General features: G+C 40.5%; 1 protein-coding gene and 3 pseudogenes across 1 annotated transcript; 3 read left to right on the top strand and 1 right to left on the bottom strand.

Moving 5' to 3' along the window:
• The first annotated feature begins 260 nt into the window (after positions 1–260).
• On the top strand, positions 261–379 carry LOC149245082 (5S ribosomal RNA; annotated as a pseudogene).
• Positions 380–477: 98 nt separating this feature from the next.
• Positions 478–596, top strand: LOC149245081 (5S ribosomal RNA; annotated as a pseudogene).
• Positions 597–1,363: 767 nt separating this feature from the next.
• LOC149245080 (5S ribosomal RNA) lies at positions 1,364–1,482 on the top strand (annotated as a pseudogene).
• Positions 1,483–10,040: 8,558 nt separating this feature from the next.
• Positions 10,041–24,517, bottom strand: LOC149245079 (uncharacterized). The gene is made up of 4 exons (XM_089436967.1): positions 24,405–24,517; positions 12,343–12,396; positions 11,021–11,134; positions 10,041–10,358 (listed from the first exon to the last, which is right to left on the bottom strand). Exons 1-4 carry the CDS (start codon positions 24,515–24,517, stop codon positions 10,268–10,270), a joined length of 372 nt encoding a protein of 123 aa, XP_089293093.1. The 3' UTR covers positions 10,041–10,267.
• Between the last annotated feature and the right edge of the window lie 410 nt (positions 24,518–24,927).

Below are 24,927 nucleotides of genomic sequence, written 5' to 3'. Positions count from 1 at the left end.
AAAGACCGTGCGCGCTCCACGCGGCATCGTCAGTGGCCACGAAACCTATGCTTTTTTCTTCTCTCTCTCTCCTTTTCCTTCTTCGTTCTTCCCTTGGTTTGCTGGTTCCCCGCAAGGCAGGAGGCGCCACCAATTCAGGGAAGAGGGCGAGTTCTTACGCCACTACGAACTGCTTCGGATCGAGGGCCATGGTTGGGCCCCATGCCCTGCCCGTGGCTCAACGGTCTCCCTTAAAGAGGGGGAGGGGGCAAGATCTTTGTCGGTGCGATCATACCAGTGTTAATGCACCGAATCCCATCAGAACTCCGCAGTTATGTGTGCTTGGGCTAGAGTAGTACTGGGATAGGTGACCTCCCGGGAAGTCCTAGTGTTGCGCCCTCCCCTCTTTTTTGTGCGGCTCAGTGAAGCTAGTGGAAGCGATCCTTGCAGGTGTGATCGCGCCGACGTTAATGGAGGGGGAGGGGACAAGATCTTTGTGGGTGCGATCATACCAATGTTGATGCACCGGATCCCATCAGAACTCCGCAGTTATGCGTTCTTGGGCTAGAGTAGCACTGGGATAGGTGACATTTCGGAAAGTCCTAGTGTTGCGCCCTCCCCTCTTTTTTGTGTGGCTCGGTGAAGCCAGTGGAAGCAATCCTTGCAGGTGCGATCGCACAAGTGTTAATATGGAACTCTGCAGTTACGCGTGCTTGACGATAAATTGGATTATGTTGCGTGTTTATCTTGTTTTGCGACGTGGGGCTACTTATATATTAATTTATAATGGAATCCCGCGAATGAAGAGATCACTCGAGCATTAAGGGGGAAGGGGGAGCCTAACTGAGGGAAACATCGACTTGCTCAAGACTACTCCAAGGGAAATTCGAGAATAGAGCATTGATTTATCATTTTGGGCGAATGTCACAAACGGTATTACAGCGCAATGGAGGTGGCGTATTGCAGCAGCAGGCAATGAATCTAGCATTGTTCGCATCACTGTAGAAAGTATGACACAAAGAGAGTAGGTAAGAGGTTTAAACCATATATACTTTTGTAGGAATTCGAATTTTGGAGGAACCCATGAATCATTCACGTAAAGTTCGCGCGAGCTCCACGCAGCATCGTCGATGGCCATGAAACTAACACCTTCCTCTCTCTCTTTCTCTCTCCCTCTCATTTTTTTCTTCCTTTCATTTTCCCCTTTCATTATTCCCTTGGTTCGATCGCTTCCTGTGGGGCAGGACGCACCGCCAAGTCAGGGAAGAGGGCAAGCTCTTGCGCCGCACCAAACCACTTCGGATCGAGAGCTAGGGATAGGCCCCATGCCTTGCCCGTGGCTCAACGACCTCCCTTGAAGAGGGGGATGGGGCGAGATTTTTGCAGGTGCGATCATACCAATGTTAATGCATCGGATCCCATCAGAGCTCTGCAGTTAAGTGCGCTTGGGCTAGAGTAGTACTAAGACGGGTGACCTCCCGAGAAGTCCTAGTGTTGCATCCTCCCCTCTTTTTTGTGCGGCTTGGCAGAGCCAGTGGAAGCAATCCCCGCGGGTGCCACTGCACCGATGTTAATGTGGTACTTCGTGGTTACGCGTGCTTGATGGTAAATTATATTATGTTTGCGTGTTTATCTTGTTTTGCGACGTGGGGCTACATATATATTGATTTATAATGGAATCCCACGAATGAAGAGATTGCTCGAGCATTAAGAGGGAAGGGGGAGCTTAACTGAGGGAAACAACAACTCGCTCAAGACTGCTCCAAGGGAAATTCGTGAACAGGTCACCGATTTATCATCCTAATCGGAAGTCACAAGCTGGTTTACAGCGCAACGGAAGGGACATATTGCGGCAGTGGGCGATGAATCTAGGACCATTTGTATCATTGTAGCAAAGATGACACGATGAAAGTGGATAAAAGGTTTAAATCATATATACTTTTGTAGGAATTCGAATTTCGGAGGAACCCGTGGATTGTTCACGGAAAGGCCACGCTAGCTCCATGCAACGTCGTCAGTGGTCGTGGAACTTACACCTTTTTCTTCTTCTTCTTCTCTCTCTCTCTCTCTCATTTTTTTCTTTCTTTCCTTTTCTCCCTTCGTTCTTCCCCTAGTTTGCTAGCTCCCCACGAGGCGAGAGGCGCCGCCAAGTCGAGGAAGAAGGCAAGCTTCTACACCACGTCAAACCGCTTTGGATCGAGGGCCACCCCATGCCTTGCCGGTGGCTTGGCGGTCTCCCTTGAAGAGGGGGTTGGGGCAAAATCTCTACAGGGGTGATCATACAAGAGTTAATGCACCAGATCCCATCAAAACTCCATAGTTAAGTGTGCTTGGGCTAGAGTTGTGTTGGGATGGGTGACCTCCTTGGAAGTCTTAGTGTTGCACCCTCCCCCCTTTTTTGTGCAGCTCGACGGAGCCAGTCAAAGCGGTCTTACGGTGCGATCGCGTCAACATTAATGCGAAACTTTGTGGTTCCACGTGCTTGACGGTAAATTTGATTATGTTGTGTGTTTATCTTATTTTGCGACATGGGCTACTTATATATTGATTTATAATGGAATCGTGCGAATGAAGAGATCGCTCGAGCATTAAGGGGAAAGGGGGTGCCTAACTGAAGTAAACAACAACTCGCTCAAGACTACTCCAAGGGAAATTCGAGAACAAGGCATCGATTTATAATCTTGGCAATGGTTATTGTCGGGATGATGTTGTCGAGGACGACAACTGTTTAGAGTGGAGGAGTGTGTCACGCGTACAAGTTGGAATTTGCAATGTACGTGTTGAAATTTGGTACCGGAGGACAGGTGGTTCCCTTAGGCTTTGATCTTTGGCCTAGGGAAAAGTGTCCAAAAGAATTTAATTTTTCTCCTAAAGTGACTTTATAATTTTATAAAGTTAAATCTAATTTAAAAGTGACTTTAAGTGATAAAGTTACTAAGTCTAATTTTAAAGTAACTTTTATAAAGTCAATGAAAAATTAGAAAGGAAAAGTGACTTTGGAAATAAATGACTAAGTGGGTCTTTATTAAAGTGGGGTGAATTAAAAAATAGAAAGTGAGATTTAAATGAGCATTTAATCTCAACCATTGATCTAAATCTATTTCAGCCATTGGATTTATAGATCACCCAAAAGTCACTTGGATCACCCAAAAGTCACTTGGAGTTATATTAAAGGAGGAAAATGAGGAAAAGGTCATTCATTCTTTCATGAGCAGATTGGGAGAAGGAGAGCAAGAGAGCAAGAGAGATTTCTGAGCAGGGAGGAGAAGGAGACAGCAGCTTGGCACACATTCCAAGGTAGCAGTTGAGCAGATTTGTACAGCTGATTCAGCACATAGTGAAAGGCAGATTTTTGCACAAAAATCGAGGAGCAGTTTGCTGATTTTTCTGCACACAAAACGGAGGCCGTACAACATTTATTGTTGTCCTGTTTGCTGTAATTTCCAGATTGCTGTGAGGCACGGGAAAGGAGATAAGTTGTAAATTTTCTTGCTGATTTTTTACTGAATAATTCTCACTGTAAAAAGACAATTTTCAGAAATAAAGAAGAGCTCTCAAACTGGTTTTCCCCAAGAGTTGTAGGGGGTTTTTCCAGGGTCAAGTTGACCAAAAATATCAGTGTTTTAATGTGTTTTAATCGCTGTTTTTTATTGTTGATTTTTAATTCTGCAATTTCCAGCATTCTAAAAAATTTCTAGAATTTGTGTTTTCAGCAATATTTATTTTTTTCAGTCTGTTAAATGTATGGTTATGGGAATGGGCATTTAACTACATGGGAGAAATAAGGAGAAACTGAAAACCGGGGTGGGAAAACAGAGATTTTTACAGTACGTCGAGCGTTGGCATGACTTCCAGTTAAAGGCAACGAGTCAGCATGTGCAACGAACTGGGCATTCGGTTAAACATGCCTGGGCGAACATGCTATGAGTTGCGACAATGGAACGAGTTGGGCAGTCGATTAAATGTGCCAGTCGATTAAATCTGAGACACGAGTTGCGACAAGCCAACACGGGGGTCGAAAAACTTGAAGGCGAAATTTGGCTAAGTATGGAGAATTGCGACGAGTTTATAGGAGGGTTGAAAAGCCGAAGGGGTTAGTGGCGCTAACACATGGTTGGAGCGATCTGACTTAACACGGTGGTGAGACGACCAAATTACATGGTCGGCCTGGGCAGGCCAACCACCATTATCCATGGGAAGACGGATATATATTGGCGATGGACGCATGGAGGATGGACAGATTCAACAAGCAAGTCACATCTTAGCATAACCAAGCGAACTTGGATGCAAGGAGGACGAGCACATTGGAGAAAGGCAAGAAAGCCGAACGCAAGTCAAAGGTTGGGTAGACAAACCACAAGTGGCAAGCTGGGTGGCGAGTCGGTCAAAGGGTAGCAAGGCGAACTGCCGCAACACACAGGCACGGGCACCTGAAAGTTTGAACAGAGGCAAGCAGAGGTTGTAAACGACAAGGGGCCACAGTTTGTGAACCAAGCATGTGAAGTTTGTGAACAAGAAGTGAGCGGAGTTGTGAACAACGCACCAAGTGGAGTTGTGAACAAGCGCGTCGGGACAGAAGTGAAAGGACAAGCCAAGAGCGAGTTGAACAGTGGAACAAGCTAAGTGTGGGGCACTCCTCGTCACGGGTGGGGCGACACAACACGATAGTGCGAGAAAATGCAAGCGCAAGCGCAGGGGTGATGAGTTGGGCGCCCTGCCCATCAACTAGTCATGTGAGGAACCTGATGTCACGTCCTTACTCTAGCGGTACTCTTCCAACCGCACTATAGGAGGTGCAACACCACCAACCCTTTTCTTTTTAACAATACTAACGATCGTGGACTACTCCTACTTTCGATACTTAGTTTATTTTTCAACAGCTAAGCATATCTTTCATTAACACAACAAAAACTTTCATACCATTTAATCATATTAACATCATTATCATTCAAGTGCACAACGGATTATCATGGGAAAAGAAACTCTCTGCAATATGAGTCTGCCCGTATCAATAATGTTAATAATCAAAATTACATATAAGCTTACATTCACAGGAAACCCCGAGTTTCGCCTTTACACTTAAACAAATTCACTTCCTACACCTGTCGTGCAGCCTTGCCCAACCACAGGGCAAAGTCACCCGAACTATTCGTTCAACTCGTTCACCTCGTGCAGGGTTCATTCGTTCGCCAACGCCTTCACCTGTCGCACGACTCTTCGTTTCGTGTCGAGCGCATCCACCACAATTACCAACACCAACTCGTCATTTTGACCGAGGCGCATTTCACCAACTCACCTACCATTCACCCTTCATCGGGCGCGTTCACCAACTCGCCCTCATTCACCGTTTCACCCAAGAATTGACTGTGTCATCGTGCCACGTTGTTATCAGGAAATCTAGTGTCCACTCGGCGCTGCTAGTCCCACTAACACTGGTAGCTATCTTAGAAACAAACCAACTAAAACTACTTTCGTTTTCCTTTATGAGAGGTAGATAAGAGGGGAATGAAAGACACCAATATCAGTGTTGCACTTGGTTCCTTGCTCGGTCCCTATCCCTTCTGATAGATCCTTGCCGCTTCTCCTTTGTCTACCGAGCTTCAAAGAGCACCTGTGGAATTGAAGCAGCATAATACTATCGAAGAACAGAGATCTACAATCATAAACAATATAGGACCAAATATATACTGACCACACAAATGCATATATCATCAAACATACAAGAATGTGAAGGAAAACTTGAATAACGTTATTGATATCAAAAATAGCAAAGAGGATTACAACCAATTGTTCTGACCCAACGTCATCCTCCAGCATGAAAGCCCTTCTTTCACCTCATGAAAAGCTTAGATCACCAAACACTATGATATTCCACTAAAAAACCAACAACACTTCCTTACAAGATACAAAATTCCAACCTCTGGATCTCTGGGATGAGAGATCCATATATAGATGATTGCAAGGGGGTCAGTCAGCTTCTGAGATTTTGATTAGTGTCCTCTCTCTGATAACTCTTGATTCCACTTGGAAATTGATGATCTCTTACTCATCCCCAGGCGAATTCAGAGAGGCAAGTGTCACAAGGGAAGTTTTTGGAAGATTCCATGACGATCCACCTTGCAAATTGTCTCTACCATTTGTCTACTCTCGTCAGAGGGGCAAGTGTCACAAGAGAAGTTTCTGGAAGATTCCATAACGATCCACCTTGCAAACTGTCTCTACCATTTGTCTACTCTCATCCATCGCACCCTACAGAAGGGCTTTTCAGTGTGCATCGCACCCTACAAAATGGCTTTTCAGTATGCATTGCACCCTTTTTCACTGAGCAGGTGGGATGCATCGCACCCTCCGCACTGGGCAGTTTGTATGGTCCATCTTTGACCAGTTCTGAGCAATTTTCTGTGGAGAACTTCTGGGAAATGATGTAATCAACTGACCTTGTTCCTTTAGGATATGAAACAACACTTTTAGGGACTTAGGAACCCTTGGTTTATGGACATGTATGATTGGGGTTGCAGTGTCCAAAAATCTCTATAACACGTGCGCCCACACAACTCGTTCGTCGGCACACCTTCGCATGACCAACTCGCCCTTGTCGGTTACCGTCCACCGTTCATCGTTCGTCTACCCGGCGTTCCTTCCATCGAGCGCCCACACATGAGCTCGTCTCATCGACTCCCCTGACCACCGCGCCGCATCGCCCGTCACCTCACCATTTGATTGAACCGTCATTCCGCCGAACTCATCCGTTCAACAAAACTTGTCGTTCTGTGTGCCCACGCTGCTCGACCTGTGCCTTGGCTCACCCAACCGCGCCCTCAACCTGCACTTCAGCTCACACTTCACCGTTTCAACGTAAGTGTTGCAACGAGTGTCCACCTGCACCTCCGCCCTACGTTTCAGAGCACCTTCGCACTTCCTATTCGCTCTATGCTTGGAGACTTGCATTGCTTGTTTGTTCGTCGACTTCACCCAACCAACCCACCCTTCAACCTTTCATTTCAACTCCTCGCACGTCGACCTATAGGTTGGGCGCGCCCACCTAGGACCACCTAACACTATAAGTCGACCACTCCAACACTTAGCCACATTTTCACATTTTAGCCTTGCGTTTCTCCACATGGCTGCGTCGTTTCTCCCAACTCGCTCGCACTCCTGTCGTGCGACCTAACCGAAACCAATTGCAACTCAAAGTCCTCACACCCGAGGGCAAGGGCACTCCTACCCAAGCGTGAATCAAGCTATAGGGCAACATAGGGCGAGTTCGTGAATTTGGCATTTGTAAATGAATTTTGGGGTTTCCTTACAAAGGCTGAACATTATAAATACTAGTAAATTGTATTTGTCATATATATTTGGGCAAGCTCTAACCAAGGAGTTGCCCCTCCCTTTGAAAGAAGAATTAATCCATTGGAATAATGATAAATGTTTCCATTGTGTGAAAAAATAATAAATGCTTTATGCATAGTCCATACTAAAGAGTATTGGTGAAAAAAATTGGGTAGCAATGCCACACCTTCCCATGTGTGATTGAAAAAACACTAGCAAGATAAAAAGTGTGACAAGTAACCACACAAAAAGTCTTAGTGTTGCACCCTCCCCCATTTTTGTGCAACTCGTCGAACCCAGTGGAAGCAATCATTGCGGGTGTTACGGCACTAACATCATGTGCTTATGGTAAATTGAATTATGTTGTGTTTATCTTGTTTTGCAATGTGGAGCTCCTTATATATTGATATTGATTTATAATGGAATCCCTCGAATGAAATACCAACCACTAGTTTTTGTTTTGGCACATCATTAGTTTTTGTTTTGGCACATCATTAAGATAAGTACCCACTGCTAGTTTCATTCCAACCACTAGTTTTTGTTTTGGCACATTATTAAGATTAAATACCAACTGCTAGTCTTTGTTTGTTTGACATTATTAAGATTAAGTACCAACAGCTAGTCATTGTTTTGGATATTATTAAGATCAAGTACCAACTGCTAGTCATTGTTTTGGAGGGTTATATTATATTAGAATTTACAAATACATATGAACTGACATTTCACTTCTTTTGTTTCCTGTATAGTTGAAAACAATAAGAACATCAGGATTCACATTTCGTGGATTTCATATGATGATCATCAATCACGTATATTAGCTGAGGTACTATTTTTCATTTTAATGAAAATCAGCGTTTTTCTTTTTTGAAAAAATTGAGCACTCTTATTTAATTGCTGGTTTTCAACTCTATTTTGACTTGATTTATGGGTGTTCTGTAAAACTGACAAACATGTATGAGATGAATTGTTTGCCTGAGATTGATTTGCTATGGATAGTTTAGTGATCTGAGCTCATTTATATTTCAACACACGGCACATACATCGATCAAATTGAATAAAACTACTTACCACAAACACTTCATTTTCCATTTTGACTTGATTTATGGGTGCTGTAAAACTAACAAACATGTATGAGATTGATTTGCTATAAATAGTTTAGTGATCTGAGCTCATTTATATTTCAACGCACAGCACATACTTCGATAAAATTGAATAAAACTATTCCCACAACCACTTCATTTTCCACACTGCAATTACAATCAAATTTCAAGCATTCCCTGCCACAGATACAATTAATTTTTCAGCATACTCTGTTTAATATATGTAGCCATGAATTTGAAATATCAAGGGTGAGATTGAATTAACATTAATAAACAGTTAAAATAATATTCATTTATAATGAGGTATGAGATCTTAATAGCTGTGGTACAAGACCAGCATTGAGAAGATAGTGGATGAATTGCATGATAATACCTCACAATTGATTCTTTATCAATTATGCAATTACTTTTTCACTATCATGCGGATATAAATGGAATGTAAAACGCGACGACCAAAAGCGTGGGGAGGTTCAGTCCTCTTCACAACTTTAAAATCAACAATATCAAACAAGAAAAAACGATGCCGAAACACAAGACACTCATTCTGGAAAAAGCGACAGTTTCAATTACCTAAACCAAAAACATTGACCCCATAGAGCGTTCAATAGCTTATATTAGTACAGAAAGATTTGGTGGTTTTCAACAAAGATGAGGTAACATTTTTCCTATATATATACAAACATAATAATCCAGACCAAATTATATACCATAAAAATAGAAAGTGGCTTTTTTCATAGCTGGTAAGAATGATACAAAAGCTTTGCAAAAGGTTTCAGGCCTGGCCTTCTTATTCACAATTTTCATTATACCAAATAACATTATTCAGTCTTATTATACCAAATAGGATCATGCACACTCATTACACTAATTCAGAATAATTAAGAAAAAATATAATGAACATACTCTAGCATAATGAACACTCCTTAATATTCAGGAAACTAGAAAAATGACATTGCCCTGTAAAATCCAATCAAAGATCTGAGAAAACAAAAATCAAAATGCACAAAAAAATTTACTACGGCTTATACTTATAATACGATTACAAAGTTAAAATCAAATCTAACCATCTGCGATTTACAATAACATCAATGAAAAGACCAATTTGCAATAGTATCGATAACAGTTCACTACTCGTTTTTCTTGTGATAAATTATGTTAGATCAGCATGTGACACTTAAGTAGTTCAACAGATTGTCGGATTCAATAAAAACTGAAACAAAACAGAATTTTGTAATGATTTTGGCAAAACCATTATACAAAACATCCAGAATTCACATGGACTACATTATTTGCAGAGATTAAAAGACGCATTAAACAAGACATTCCACAATTCACATGGATTACATTATTAAAAGAGTTCAAAAAACACATTATACAAGACAGTCCAGAATCCACGTGGATTACATTTTAAACAGATTAATTCACATTTAGTTTTGGATTCCCCCAAAAAAGCGACATTTCAACATGCACATGCATTACATTTTTATTAAATTAATGTTTCAAATTTATCAAGTTACCACTATTCTGTTATTTTCAGGCTGCAAAGCATTGTGATGGTGAAAACCTAAATACTTTGAATTTAAAAAACCCCTGATCATCTTCATCGGTTATAAAATTCCATGAAATGCGATATTAAAAAGCTTGAACATAACTATCAAATTTGTCATTAAAACCGGCGTTCATTGTACATCAATAAAGTATTCAATTCTAAGATGTCCTAGCAATTAAATCTATTTTTAGTGTCTCGAGTCCTTATCCAATTACAACAGGAAAGTAAATTTTCAAAATATTGGAAAGTGCCTTAATTCATATTCAGCCTAGAGTCCAGATATCCAACCCTATCGAATTAGAACGTTAGGTTACTTCTTTCTCAACTGATTTCCAGAAGATGGTTGACCCGATCCTTGTGCTGCTTTCCTTGCAGCTTTTTCTTGAAGTGCCTTGGCGTCCCTGCAGGAAACAAGATGGCTTTATCAATAATAAGCATATATCAAACAACTGTTACTGTACCCTAATTGCAACGAGGACAGTGAAGCTGCCAGATACACCTACTCTCTGTTTTATACTTCACGGAGAGCGTAGTCTTACTAGTCAGTCATTTTTTTTTTTCCTTTTTAAGTTTATAAGGGGTTTATAAATGATGTCAATGTATTGGAAAACCCCTGGGACACTCATTCTGGTTTTGACAAATTCCTACAAGATTTCAGACACATTTATCCAGAAAATATGGCCAGAAAACCTCCACAACATAGGAAACGGCCTTCACACGGGTGTGTGTGAGTGGACCCTCGTGTAAAACATTCGGTGGTGGTATAGGCCCTTTACATTGAACATGGAGACCCGCACATACTTATATATAGGTATACAGAATGACATCTGTCCTTTATAAAATGCCTTGAGTTCATACAAACAAATTGCTGACACATAGGACTTTCAGACGCAAAACGTCAAACCTCTAGGTGCATACCAGAACCAGTTCTTGAAACAGATATTATAATGAATACAACACACATCCTACTTTCTATTTGTCTAAGAAATAATATCCACAATGAATAAAGACTTGGGCGCAGCAAATCATATTGACAAAGGAAATAATAGAGGGAAAGGAGTACCTTTCACGCCTTTGTTCGGGAGTCAGATTATCGGCATGACCGGACTTGGGAGCCTTCTTAGCTGCTCGTGCTTGAGAACGTTCACGATCCTTTTCCCTTTGGTTTCCCCGTAAGCTGTGGTCAAGGAACATCATAAAAGAATACAAAGGAAAGTCTAGATGTCCAGGCACAAGTTACCTCCTTAATAGGATGAATCAATCTAAATAACTAAGCGATTTTAAAAACAGAGGTCCCTTCAGTGAAAGACAATAAAACGCATTATTGTTATTAATATTATTATAATAGTAGAGGATATGAGCCATTCTCCACGCGGACAACGCAAGAGACTCTCAAAACGAACAACGACAACGGCTTTTATACAGACTTATCTGCTTACACCGACAACGAACAACGATAATGGCTTCTATACAGACTTATCTGCATACACCGACAGCAATAAGATTATATTTTCTTTTAAAGAAACTTCATCTTGCACCCTGTTATGCAGGATCTTTAGCTGCTTGTATTCCCCCTATGTATCTTCTAATATTAATTGATTACGGCATGACAGGGCCAATTCTTGAAATAATTCTCCTTATTTTGGTTGCAGATATTACAAATGCTCAAAAACCCTCCACCTCTACATCCAATATATTTTCCCACTTCGCTCGGTTGACATTGTACACGGCTTTAATATCAAAAAAACCAACCAAAAAAACAAAACAGAACAAAAAACAGCAGACCGACCATTAAGGCATATACAATAGAACAATGACCTAATTAAGGATTACATTTCCTTAACGCAATGTCCAACCAAACAAAATAGGAAAGGAACTCTTTTCAGATTATGAATCCCGATCGCCATCAGAGACATCAAAATGCGAGAAAATGGCACGTTCCTCAAGCCATCCAATAAAACTTTGCCTTCCGGTTCTTTGTATAGCAAAAGAGACACTAAAGGTGATACCTTGACAAAAACCCTCCAAATCCACATCCACGCCCACAAGATTTAAAAAAACAAAGAAAATCAATTGATTATAAAAATAACAACCTCACTCCACCCTTAATTTTCCTCCCCGCCACTCAGAAACGCATATTTCAGCGACTACAGGAAATCCAGTCGACAGAAAAAATTGAAAATAACAAAACGTAAACGCGATTGGAACTCAGATCTCAGTTATCTTTAACCCATAACCCTTCCAAAATTACTCAGAATAAAAACATGAAGTAAACACCGCAAAAATCCCCATTCACCCAAATACCTAACTTTCAGTGCAATCTCCAAAAGTCTAAATTCACGATGAATTTCAACCGAACACTCGAAACCCTGAGAAGCAGAGTACCTGATATTCTTTGTCGGGGACCGATTCGCCTCAGGCAGCGTGAGCCGAATGAAACTTCAATAATTAAAGGCACCTAATCAGGAAGGGCAGATCGGAGATATTTATAGTTCAAATACCAGGATAGCTTACGGAACTGGTTCACTTTCGATGGTTTATCAAATCTCCTTATATAAGTTTTCGAGTCCGGTATAGAACTCTCTGGAAGACAAGTATTGATGTGGCGAAAAAAAAGTGAATGCGAGCATACGAATATGAGTGGATTTGAAGAATTGTTTTATTATTATTTATGATTTATATGAATGGGTTAGGTTTGGACGAAAATGTGGTACCGCGCAAAATTTTATAAAATAGTTAGATTTTTTTTTTTTTTTTCCGAAGGTGGCAAAACCTATCAAACTCAGGGGTCAAACCAACAGTGAGGACAGCCATCTCTGGCTGCTATCCGCGAATGTCGGTTTGACTCATCACCGTTATCAAGGAAAACCACGCCACCTGTAATAACCCGCTGGTGGTCCGTAAGGGAGCAGGCTTTCACTCCTGCCAGATGCCTCTGGGTCTTGGGCCGTTAACCTGTTTCCTTACGTCCGAGGAAGACGAGCTCTTAGCCAAGCAGAAGCAGTTTTACGGCATTGTGTCGAGGTGGATACCTTATAAGGAGTTTTATTCACTAATTTAAAGCTTTTTAAAATTAAATTATAATTATTATTCTTTTCTATTATTTTAATAATTTAAAATTGTATTTTTCTTAGTGCAGAAAATAACATCACATCATGTATAACATACTTTATATGAGTTACACAACATTTTTTAATTAATAGATAGACTAAGTTAAAAATCAATAATCATTCATATATATAAATGTTTGTGATAATCAAAGTTAAAGGATTATAGTAAGTGGTTGATTGTCGTAAATTACAATTAGGTGGTCATGGGATATATGTTTTTAGTTCATTGGCTTTGTGAATATTATTGGGCTTCATTTGATGTACTTGTTTAGTTAGGTTACTAAAATTACGCTTTGTAAATATTATTAAGTCTCACTCGATGTCACTATTTGGTTAGGTTGCCAAAACTACCCTTTATGGATATTCTTTAGCCTTATTCGATGTTCTTATTTGGTTAGGCTGCTTTGGTGGGGCAGAGAATTTACAAGATCTCGGGAGGAAAGAAGATTGCTCATTACAAATGGGGATAAGGAAGTGTGTCCAACAACCTAGTAAAAGCATACTTGTTTTGGTCAAGCCTCTCCATTACTAAGATTGAAGGCATTTAATCCTTCTTAATCCTAGGAGACTCAATGCTAATAATTAAAGCTATGAAGGGCCATTCCTCCCCATGTAGAGATCAACTCAACTCTCTCATTTATAAAATAAAAAAACTCTTTAGTCAGTTTGAAAGCATATTGTTTTTGCACATGAAGTGTTAGCTTAATGAGGTCAATTATTGGGATAAGGTAGCTTCAAACCTTGAGACCGAGGTCCTGTTAAAAAGCAGGACTATTAATTTTGTTTCAATTCCTTAATCCAATTGAAGTAGAAACCCTAAATTTTCTATGTGGCACAATTTTCAGCCTAACATGTTGTATCATTATAATTATGAGGCGAGACATGCTTCACTCACTTGAATATGCCTCACATGTGGTCATTCAATGTGATGCAATGGGCTTCCATAAGCTATTTGGAATAATGGTTTTGCTTTAGTGTGTTTGCTCTTGTTTGTTGACTACACTCACTTGAATTTGCCTCGTATGTTGTCATTCAATGTGATGCATTGGACTTCCATAAGCTAATTGAAATAATGGTTCTTCCTCAATGTGCTTGGTCTTATTTATTGACTATGGATGTTTGGGCATTTGAGTAGTCTAGTTTCAAGGGATACAACTTTTAGTAGCGCAAACATGGTTTTAGATTGTGCAAGGCCAAACTTTGAGCCTCCCCTCTAACTCATTCAACACTCCTTGAGTTTCATTTGGTGATCCAAGATGCTTTCGCTTATAGATGTATGAAAAGAATCACATGTAAAATTGCAGCTTAACACAGAATTTAATGTGCACACAAGAACAGAAGAAGAAGAAACGCATAAAGCATGAGGAAGACACAAAGACTTGATAACGGAGTTTGTCCAACTCGGACTACGTCTCTGGGCCCTGCTCGAACAATGGGGAGGCCTTCTTATATTAAATGGCATGAAAAGAAGAGAATTACAATCATCAGTTGCATACAAGAGGCTTATACCTCCATTCTGAAAGATGGTTGTGAAATGGAGACCTCAGATGGAGAAATGGGTAGCACCAATGTGTCCGTGGCGTTGAAAGGGGCTAAAAGCATCTAAAACTTGTCCAAAATAGACAAAATGCACTATCGGCCTCCTGGAAGCTCCCCGCCTCGAACAACGTGCTAAAAAAAATCCTCTCCCCTGCTTTTCCCAACTATCGGGCTTTTATAATGGGTCATTTGGACAAATACCGCTTAAATCGAGGTTGCCTGGTTCAAAATTGGAGGCCGTTGGAATAGAAGAATCGGTAGGCATAACCAACCCTTAAGAATAGTCTTTTATCGTTGCAGAGATAATACACTAAAACCCCGTAAAACTCTAAAATCCGACCAAAACTGTTTACCCGGATTTCAAAAAACATTAAATTGGGCATATATACTTATCGGGTTTGGGCCCGATATCGGAATCGCAAGTCGCTGAGGTCCAAGGCCCTGTATATTGGGGAACTTTGCCGACCACCGATCGCCGATATCAATTGTGGTCGTCGATCTGCTTCCCGATCCGACGGCTGCGATTTCCCGTCACTAATTGGCGGTCACAATCGCAACGGCCCAAAGGTCCAACTCTTAGTGCTTTGGGTTTTGCTGACCCGATCCGCGGATGTCAATATCGACAATATTGATTTCGCCGATCCAATAGCCCTCTGGTCACTGAGCCAACTTTATCGGCAATTACTGATCAGGGATTCCACTGTGCCTTCCTTAAGTCCGCTCCTTTTGATCCTCCAATTGTGATTTTTCCATTTAAGGCTTAAAAGTCCATTTTTAAAGGAAATTGCCTCATTTTCATGGGGAACAAGGCAACCTTCTTTCTGTGATAACTTCATCATCAGGACTCGGATTGAAGTGTCATTCGCGTCGTTGGAATCAGGATGACGAGATCTATGCTCTGGTCCTAGGTTGACTTCATTCTGAGAACTTTGGTTCTGAGCTTTTCCATGCCATTATATCTGAAGATCCACCTGGATCAATCCTCCCCATTGAGGAGCTTTTGGACTGCCAAAAGCTTTTCATTAGTCAATTGGCAAGTGAGGAAATTGTTCCCTCACCTTTTCCTTCTCCAGCCATTTGGCCTTGCTGAGGTGCATTCCCTTGAAACCAACCCGAAGGTATTCCACATCTCCTCACCATGAAGTCCTGGTCCTTCTATCAAGGATGATGTCTTCAAGCAACTCATTAAGATATTCTAGTGAAAAATCATCAACTATAGGAACTGTGCCCACCTCATCAGTGTCCATGATCAAAGGTGTTTCATATAGCTTTAGGTTCTCCACATTCACTACTGAGTACATCTGCATATACACCGACAAGTCAAGACGAAAGGCATTATTCCCGATCTTCTCCAAAATGGTAAATGGTCTATACCAGATTGGTCGCAACTTCTTTCCTTCTCCCTTCATCCTGTCTTTGCTGATGTGGAACCACACTTTGTTGCCCACTTGGAATTGATGGTCGACTCGGTGTTTATCATGTCGAGCCTTGTAACGGGCTTGACTTTTCTCCAACTGCTCTTGCACTGCTTGGTGAATCAATTGGATTCGTTGAATGAACTGTTGAGCTTTGTCCCTATCATTACGTCCATTAGAGCCATATTCCCTTCCAAAGACCATATCAAAAGGGTCCTTTGGTAGCTAACCAAAACATGTCTCAAATGGTGAATGCTGCGTAGATGAATGCACTGCTCAGTTGTAGGAATGTTGTATATAGGGGAGATGCTCATCCCACAACTTGGGATGTTTCCCACAATAGCCTCGTAATAAGTGTACCATGGTACGGTTTACAACCTCTGTATGTCCGTCATTTTGCGAATGAAATGCCGTGCTTCTTTTCAATTTGGTGTCCATAATCCTCCGCAAGCTAGTCCAAAACTCTCCAAGAAAGCGAGAGTCCTGATCTGACACAATCGATGTGGGTAATCCAAAGTGGACCCAAACATGCTGAAAGAAAAGAGAAGCAGTATGCTTTGCAGTAATATTGTTTTTACAAGGCATAAGAATACACATCTTGCTAAAATGGTCAACGACGACATACAAATAGTCGTGACTCTTCCTAGACAAAGGCAAACCTCCTACAAAGTCCATTGACACACTTTCCCATGGACGACTCGGAATAGGGAGTGGTGTGTAGAGCCCGAGTTTTCTATTAGAGGGCTTTGAAACAGAACACATCACACAACCCTTTACATAGTGAGTCACAATGTTTTTCATATGAGGCCAAAAACAAAATCTTTGTACATGACATAAAGTCTTTTCGACACCAAAGTGTCCAGACACAAGAGAGGTGTGGGCCTCTCGAATTACATGTACTCTTTCCCCTGTGGGAATACACAATTTACCAAGGTGATACAACAGTTTCCCCTGCAAGTGATAGTTGTCCACCTATGAACCATGGGTTAGTTTTGCATAAACCTCCTTAAAGTCATCATCATTAGCATATTGTTCAGCATAACTTTCAAAAGATAACGAAGCATTATGCAAAATAACAGAAGTAGAAATAGGAGGGAGAGATAGCATATCGACCACTTTATTGCTAGTGCCCTTCTTATATTTTATTACGAGATGAAATTGTTGAAGAAAGCCCATCCACCTGAAATGACGAGATTGCTGCAACTTGGTTTGTGACTGAAGGTATTGCAAGGGTTGATGATCTGTATGGATGATGGTCTCCTTGCCGATCAAGTAGTGTTTCCACTTTTTCATGCTCTACACCAAGGCATAAAGCTCCTCTTCATAAGTGGGATAGTTTATCACAGCTTGAGAAAACTTCTCAGAATGGTAACAAATTGGCTTCTTTTGCTGCATCAATACAAATCCCATGGCATAACCACTGGCATCAGTTTCGATCTTGAATGGTTGTTGGAGATTGGGTAAGGCTAAGACTGGCGCGGTGCTGATCTTTTCCTTCAATATTTCGAAGGACTTCTGCTGTCTTCCTCCTCATTGGAAGACCTGTTTTACACTTGTAAATGTGTGTAAAGGTGCTGCAATAACAGAGAAATCAACAATAAATCTCCTCCAATACTGGACTGCACCTAAAAAGCTACAGACCTCGATTACACTAGTAGGCTTAGGCCAATTTAAAATTGCTTCAACTTTATAGGGATCGATTTTTAACTGACCATGGCCAACAATATGACCTAGGTAACCCAAAGCGATTTTCCCAAACTCACACTTTGACAATTTTACAAAGAGTTTTTCTTTTTTCAGTACATCAAGCACTTTCTTTACATGACACACATGCTCAACCCAGCTGTTACTAAATACAAGTATATCATCTAAATATACAAGAACAAATTCATCAATGAAAGGTTGAAATATATCATTCATAACCCTCATAAAAGTGGTTGGAGCGTTACAAAGTCTGAATGGCATCACCATCCATTCGAACAACCCTTGTTTGGTCTTGAAGGCGGTTTTCCACACGTGCTGCTCTGCGATTCGGACCTGGTGTTAACCACTGCGCAAATCCAACTTGGTGAAATAAACACCATTCTTCAATTGATCCAATAAATCATTTATGCGAGGAAGGGGATAGTGATTTTTCACCGTAATTTTATTGAGCGCGCGGTAATCCACGTACATCCTCCAGGTGCCATCTTTCTTTGGCACTAAGACAATTGTCAAACCACACGGAGAGGTGCTCGGCTTGATGACCCCTTGGTCTAGCAATTCTTGCACTTGTCGCTTGATTTCCTCCATCTCAATAGTGAACATCCTATACATGCCAATATTTGGCAGAGGAGCATCATGCTGCAGCTGGATTTCATGTTGGATTTCCCTCTTATGAGGTAATCCTTTCGGTTCCTGAAATAGCTCATCATAATTAGCAATCAATTCAACTAATTCATGTTTATGTTCTTGATCACAGCCCTAGAAAGCATCGACGAATTTTGCCCCTTTTTCCCTTGCAACCATAAGCATGCATCCCTTATTGGAATTCACCAGTCTTTTCATTTGTCCAGCGCTTACAAGGCTGGCATTAATTTTATTTCGATGAGCCCTTACTATATATTCTACCCCATCTTTTGTGATATGGTATTTGTTTTCATGATGGAAAAAGATTGCCTTTCTATCATACATATATGGGCTCCCTAACACCATGCCACAGATATCCAATGGTATTACATCCATTTCTACTTTGTCTACTAGCTTAGACGCGATCACAAATTTGAATTTACACTGTTTGGTTACATTTAGTTTTGCTTTATCATGTATCCATCCCAGCGGGTAAGGTTTCGGGTGTGGTTTTGTCTCTAAGCCGAGTTTCTTTACCAGGGATTTTGCAATTAAGTTTGCTCAGGACCTAGTATCAAACAAAGTTTCAACTTTAGTTTGATTTACAACAACTCTGATATGAAACAGTTTAATTCTTTTTCGATCATTACAAAGGGACTCATTTATAGAAATGGTGCCTTCATGCGATTCAGAATTAACATGAGGTGTAAGAGTACCTTTTGTTTCTGCTGCTCTGATCAACGCTTCATCTCCCGAATCTGATCTAAGGTCTTGCTGCGCTGCTGCCACTATCTTCTGCTTCCCTTTTCCTCCATACTTCTTTGGATGCTTTTCTGGGTGCTGCTTCCAACAGTGATCATCATCATGGCCTTCCTTCTTGCAGTGATTGCAATAAGGTCGCTCTCCTTCTTTGGCTGCTGCTGTTTTCTTCTCCTTCCCTTTCCATTTTGCTTTGGATTTTCCATTGGGAGGTTTGAACGGTGGCTTTCTGGACTGATCATCTCTTTCATTTTTGCCCCTGTTCTCAATATGAATTGCTTTTACGCTGGTTGAATCAATAGTGGTTGGTTCAAACAACAACAATGAATGTCTAATATAACTATGCAATGAGCCAATATACTTAGTTACAACTTCAGGTGTATCAAGTGCAATACCCAAATTCAGTGCTTGCTTTCTAAATTCTTCTGTAAAACTCTGAACATCCTGCCCTTTGCCTTGCCTTAAATACTACAAATTCATCAAAGCTTTTTGCTTGTATCCTACGGGATAAAATTGTTCCTCTAACGCATAAATAAAACAGGCCACAAGGAAAAGAGTTTACCCACATTCTTACTGCTCTGCAATTTGCTCTCCCACCAAACGAGAGCGGTGCTGCTCAGCCGTAGAGAGGCTAGCTGGATCTTTGCCTCGTCCTCCACGATCTGTTGAATCCCATAGTAAACCTCAATTTGCCTAATCCAATTATTAAGCTTCTCTGCGTTACTTTCACCATTAAACATAGGAATATCAAATTTAACATCTAATTTAAAGAAGGGTTTCTTAGATGCATCCTTTGAATTTCTATGATTATGGTGGTGAGAGGAAGGAGAACCTTCAGTCCCAGAAAGAGAAGGAGGGGGTTCTTCTCCACCATCCCCATGTGCTAAACCTTGTCCTTCTGGGTTTCTCTCTTCTGCTTTCTCCAGCCTTAACACCAGCTGACTGATATTCTCTGCCATTGAATAGAAGATCTTTCTAAAATTACGCTCCTCTTCAAGATGAGCCTCGTATTCTGCCATGTTTCTCCTTTGAGGTGCACGTCGTGCTTCTAGATCAAAAGGTTCTAGTTCCCCTTCACCTCTTTGAAGCCTGTTTCTTGTTAGCATACAAACATGCAATTCACATATAAAAAGCCCTGCTCTAATACCACTTGATCCAGGATGCTTTCACTTATAGATGTATGAAAAGAATCACATATAAAATTGCAGCTTAACATAGAATTTAATGTGCACACAAGAATAGAAGAAGAAGAAATGCATAAAGCATGAGGAAGACACAAAGACTTGATAATGGAGTTCGTCTAACTCGGACTACGTCTTCGGGCCCTGCTCGAACAATGGGGAGCCCTTCTTATATTAAATGGCATGAAAAGAAGAGAATTACAATCATCAGCTGCATACAAGAGGCTTATACCTGCATTCTGAAAGATGGCTGTGAAGTGGAGACCTCAGATGGAGAAATGGGCAGCACCAATGCATTCGTGACGTTGAAAGTGGTTGAAAGCGTCTAAAACTTGTCCAAAACAGACAAAATGCACTATCAGCCTCCTGGAAGCTCCTCGCTTTGAACAACGTGCTGAAAAAATCCTCTCCCCTGCTTTTCCCAACTATTGGGCTTTTATAATGGGTCATTTGGACAAATCCCGCTTAAATCAGAGCTGCTTGGTTCAGAATTGGAGGCCGGTGGAATAGAAGAATCGGTAGGCAAAACCAACCCTTAAGAATAGTCTTTTATCATTGCAGAGATAATACACTAAAACCCCGTAAAACTATAAAATCTAACGAAAATTGTTTACCCAAATTTCAAAAAACATTAAATCGGGCATATATACTTATCGGGTCCGGGCCCGATATCGCAATCGCAGGTCGCTGAGGTCCAAGGCCCTGTATATCAGGGAACTTTGCTGACCACCGATCGCTGATATCAATCGTGGTCGTCGATCTGCTTCCCGATTCGACGACTACGATTGCCTGTCGCTGATCGGCGGTCGCAATCGCAACAGCCCAAAGGTCCAACTCTTAGTGATTTGGGTTTCGCTGACCCGATCCGTCGACGCCAATATCAGCGATACTGATTCCGCCGATCCGATAGCCCTCCGGTTGCCGACCCAACTTTATCGGCAATCGCTGATCAGGGATTCCACTATGCCTTCCTTAAGTCCGCTCCTTTTGATCCTTCGATTGCGATTTTGCCATTTAAGGCTTAAAAGTCCATTTTTAAAGGAAATTGCCTCATTTTCCTAGGGAACAAGGCAACCTTCTTTCCACGATAACTTCATCATCCGGACTCGGATTGAAGTGCCGTTCATTGGAATCAGGATGATGAGATCTACGCTTTGGTCCTAGGTTGACTTCATTCTGAGCACTTTGTTTCTAAGCTTTTCCATGCCATTGTATATGAAGATCCACCTGGATCATTTGGCCCCCCATCAGGGTTTTTATTTTTGTGTCAACCAAGCATCCCTTGGCATCTCTATTTTCTCTTACGACTTTTGTTGTCTTAGACAATATTATTGGTGATATTACTTTGGTTAAATCTTTATTGTAGATGTCTTCCCAATTCTATTTGTCTTGGGTTATTGTTCCTTGACAAGATTGAAATAGATAAGAGTAAAGTTTAACAAGCTTGTAAGGTGCTCCATGAGCAGGAAGAGACAATCTAGGATAACAACAATGCTTTGATGGAAACTTCCACCAAGCTTTTAGAGCTAGAAAAAACAAGTGTAATCACAATGCAAATGTAATGAATCTTCCTCATAAGCAAAATCAATGCAATAAATCTTTGGAAGTTGGATGTAGTGACCTAAGAACCTTGCTTATCGCCCAGCAGATTGTTGGTGTCATTTTGTAGCAAGGGTTGGCAAAAATAACTATACTATAAGTTGAAAATAGTACAATAAGTAAAAAGTGACGATTTCATTAATGAAATCCTAGATTGATTGCATATTATTGTTATTTTAATATATTTGAAAACAATAGTGAAGAAACATAACTAAAACACATATAACTTGCAATGTAACTCTAAATATAACCCAACGATGGGTTTCTTTTATTAAAAATGATGTCACCTATGAAGAATGGTTCCATAGACCTCCTCCTTTAGGAGGGTTCGTTATGAATTATAACCCAACGATGGGTTTATTTTATTAAAAATGATGTCACCTATGAAGAATGGTTCCATAGACCTCCCCCTTTAGGAGGGTTCGTTATGAATTGTGTGCCTGCAAAAGATAACCCTCTCTCCAAAGGGAAAGTAAAACAAAGGGAAGAAAAAAGAAAAGAGAAAAATGAACTAGTGGGAAGAAATTGAATGTGATAAATCATAAGTTTGGACAATGATAATGGTCATATTGAAATGAGGAGGAAAACCTCTCCTATTTATAATAAAATGCTTGCTAGAATTAATGAAGTCAAATATTAAAAAATATTTATTGGACCAAATCAAGGTCTAACTAGTTTGGTATTTTATTGAGAGTAGTCTTTAAGTGTGACTTTCTGGAAAGTTTTCTGGTTTATTTTCCGATTTAATTTGTCTAGAATCTGGGAAGGATTCATTGAAATCACAAGTTTGATGGGTGAACTCTTCATAATCTAAGTGCCCCAAAGGTTTTTGAGGGTGTTGAATCCATATATGTAGTCAAAAAACCAATTTAAACAACACAAATCAAGATTTGGCCACAAAATTTTTCACCGGATTTCGGTTAGAAATAGGCCAGAAACTCCAAAAAATCGCACTTAAAGACTTCTCCATTTTATTGTTTTCGGCGAGGAATTGGTCAAAAATAATAGTTAATAACCTTTATTTGGGAACCTAACTCAAAAATAATAATTTATTGAATTAATGAATGAAACCAATCCTTAAATATATTATTTATTAGATTATTTACATTTGACTTGATAAAATAGTTAGAAATAATGAATAAATAAATGGTTTATTAAATTATTTATAGTTGAAAGAGTAAAATAGTTGGAAATAATTCATAAATAATCATTCAATAAATTATTTCCATGAGAATGGTTAAATTATTAAGAAATAGTTAATAAATAAATGATTTATTAATATATTTATATCGAAATAAATGAAATGTGTGAAAAGTCGACGAGGTCTTGAATGGACAATGATTGGGTGCTCTGTTAAGGCACTTCTTGATGTGAAGTCACCAGTTCAATTCCCCACCCCAATCGAGGTGATATATTGGACATGATGATGATGTAGTCTTGCCAAGCTTACAAAAAAAAATGTGTGAAAACAATTATATTGCCTTCATAAAAATGGGTGAAATTGTGAGAATAACATAAAATTAATGGTTTTATGGGTTATTTTCATCTACATGCATAAATTAATAGAAATAACTTAGGAAATGTACTTCCCTAGGATACTTGCTTAAATAAAGGTTGTATTGTCATGGCATATTTCGATCCACCTAGTGATTTTGGCTAGGTGACCACTTTTCGTGTGATAACATATTGATCCTTTTTGTATGATAGTAGATTGTCCCCAATGTAAGAGTGTTAAGAGCACATTGTATGATTGAAATGAATTGTAGTTTTCTTTCACCTGACACTAGAGGTGGTTAGAGAGAGAGAGAGAGAGAGAGAGAGAGAGAGAGAGAGAGATCGTTGCAAGGATTCAAACCACTCGTGGAGGAGGTTCTTATCACTCATCAAGCAAGAGTCTCAAAGTGGGAATACATGATCTCAATGAGATGAGGGAGGCACACCATACCCACACCCATAGAGTTAACCCAGTTTAAAGAATAATAATGTGGACAATACAATGGGGTTGAGCAAAATAATATATAGTACATTAATGTGATGGCATCAATGGGACATGATACAATACAATGATATAAATAGTCCCATATACGTGTACCTAGAGAAAAAGGGTCTGGACTTATAACTACTGTTGATCTGGGCCCACAGGAACAAATGCCTCCTCATTGAGGAGAGGGAGTGCATACAATCGGAGAAGCCTGTTGAACAAGAAGAGGCTTTGAAGTTTTGAAACAACTAGTTGATGGGAGTTTAAGGAGCCAAACTCCCCTCACTATAAAGGGTAGCATTCACACTCTCTGCTTTACAAGTTATCAGTTGCCCAGGATGCATAAGAGCAGTGAAGTTTGAAGCCATTTCCTAAGCTACAAAAGGTCTCAAAGCTTAGCCGAACCCTCTCCATTGCATAGCGCTCAGAACGAGCTTTCCAATGGTATATAGAAGTCCAAAAATGGACTCCTGGATCAGAAGTTAGAGCAGACTGAAGGGACCCTTTTGAAAGCTAGAAAACAAGGAGAAAAGACCAAGGCAGGCTTATCGCAAATCGCATATCGACGATTGGAGGCCCTGGGCAAAGTAAATCTCGAATATCGATAGTGGGCAAATCCTGCAGTCCCGCATCCCGCATATCAGCCATATCACAATCTCGCTATCCCGTGATCCCATAGTCCCACGATCCCATAGTCTCGCAGTACTGCATATTGGACTTCTCGATTGTCAAGCATATCGGCGATCGACGGGCCCAATGAACCATCCTCAAGGAATTGTAGGGGAAATGCGCTAATAGTGTTAAAGCATCGGGGAAGGTAAAGGTCGATTTACAAAGAAAATCATTGAGAAAACTAAGGGCAAGAGGCCCCCCTTTCTCTCTCCTCCAGGGGGGCCACGTGGCAGGATATTAAAGCTACCGCATATCACACTTCCCACAACATCAACGATCGACGATTCGATTTATGACTAGGGTTAAAAATAATGCGAAATGGAAATTCACCGATATAGTGTTAAATCGTCGGGGAAGGCCGATTTTATTTAACAAAGGAATTCACT

Source organism: Pinus tabuliformis, chromosome 7 (assembly GCF_031772625.1).
Source record: "Pinus tabuliformis cultivar Carrire ecotype Pingquan chromosome 7, CPIR1, whole genome shotgun sequence".
Classification (NCBI taxonomy): domain Eukaryota; kingdom Viridiplantae; phylum Streptophyta; class Pinopsida; order Pinales; family Pinaceae; genus Pinus; species Pinus tabuliformis.
Note: the sequence above shows the minus strand (reverse complement) of the source record. Positions and strands in the feature narration are given on the sequence as shown.